The 1,128-nt window shown below is 39.8% G+C and overlaps 1 protein-coding gene across 1 annotated transcript; it reads left to right on the forward strand.

Annotated features, from left to right (window-relative positions):
* Positions 1-234: 234 nt before the first annotated feature.
* LOC141607806 (putative mitochondrial protein AtMg00860) lies at positions 235-717 on the forward strand. Its single transcript, XM_074427151.1, has one exon. The coding sequence runs from the start codon at positions 235-237 to the stop codon at positions 715-717; it is 483 nt and encodes a 160-aa protein (XP_074283252.1).
* Positions 718-1,128: the final 411 nt, after the last annotated feature.

Here is a 1,128-nt window from a genome sequence, read left to right on the forward strand (position 1 = left end):
CTTTACTAATTGTAGAGTTATTTGTGAAGTTATAAATTGTGTTTTGGTCTAGGTGCTCCAAACGACAAGTACTGAAATCTAAACCCCTCATAAGGGAACACGACCAGATATCATCAGGTTAGGATAAGAGAAGGTGATGAATGGAAAACAGCTTTCAAAACCAAACATGGACTGTATGAATGGCTTGTTATGCCATATGGGTAATCTAATGCCCCAAGCACTTTCATGAGGCTAATGACTGAAGTTCGGAGGCCTTACCTTGGAAAATTTGTTGTGGTATACTTTGATGACATACTCATCTACAGCAGTAGTCCATCTGAACATCTATCACATTTGGAAGCAGTTTTTAAAATACTCAGGAAGCAGAAGTTATATGGGAAGCTTGAGAAATGTACCATTGTGGTGAATGAGGTAGCATTTCTGGGATATATTATATCAGGAAGAGGGATATCAGTTGATCAGGAGAAGATTAAGGATATGCATACATGGCCAGTCCCACAAACAATCACAGAAGTAAGAGGATTCCATGGTCTGGCATCTTTCTACAGGAGATTCATCAAGAATTTTAGTATAGTTGTTGCACTAATCACTGAGTGCATGAAGAAGGGAGATTTCCAATGGACTGAAGCTGCTCAGCAGTCCTTTGAGACAATCAAGAAGTTTATGTGTGAGACCTTCATTCTAAAGCTTCCTGATTTTGATCAATTGTTGAGCTAGAGTGTGATGCTAGTGGAGTTGGAATAGGAGCTGTCCTAATCCAGGGTCAAAAGCCAATGCCTTACTTCAATGAGAACCTGAATGGAGCAAAGTTGAGGTACTCCACTTATGATATAGAGTTCTATGCCATCATCAGAGCCCTTACACATTGGGGTCATTACCTAAAATCCAAGCTATTTGTGTTGCACTCAGATCATGAGGATCTGAAATACATAAATGGTCAACACACGCTGAGCTATAGGAATGCTAAATGGGTGGAATTCTTTCAAGGTTTCACATTTTCAAGCAAATACAAAGAAGGAAAGCAAAATGTGGTAGCTGACGCCCTTTCTAGAAGACAATCTCTGCTGACTGTCATGAGTAACAAGGTACTTGGGTTTGAGTTCATGAAGGAGATGTATAAGGAGGATC

The sequence above is a fragment of the Silene latifolia genome, chromosome 10, assembly GCF_048544455.1.
Source record: "Silene latifolia isolate original U9 population chromosome 10, ASM4854445v1, whole genome shotgun sequence".
Classification (NCBI taxonomy): domain Eukaryota; kingdom Viridiplantae; phylum Streptophyta; class Magnoliopsida; order Caryophyllales; family Caryophyllaceae; genus Silene; species Silene latifolia.

What these genes read in the sequence shown, in the direction of transcription:
- LOC141607806 (XM_074427151.1), top strand. Translation starts at nt 235, where the DNA reads ATGACTGAAGTTCGGAGGCCTTACCTTGGAAAATTTGTTGTGGTATAC.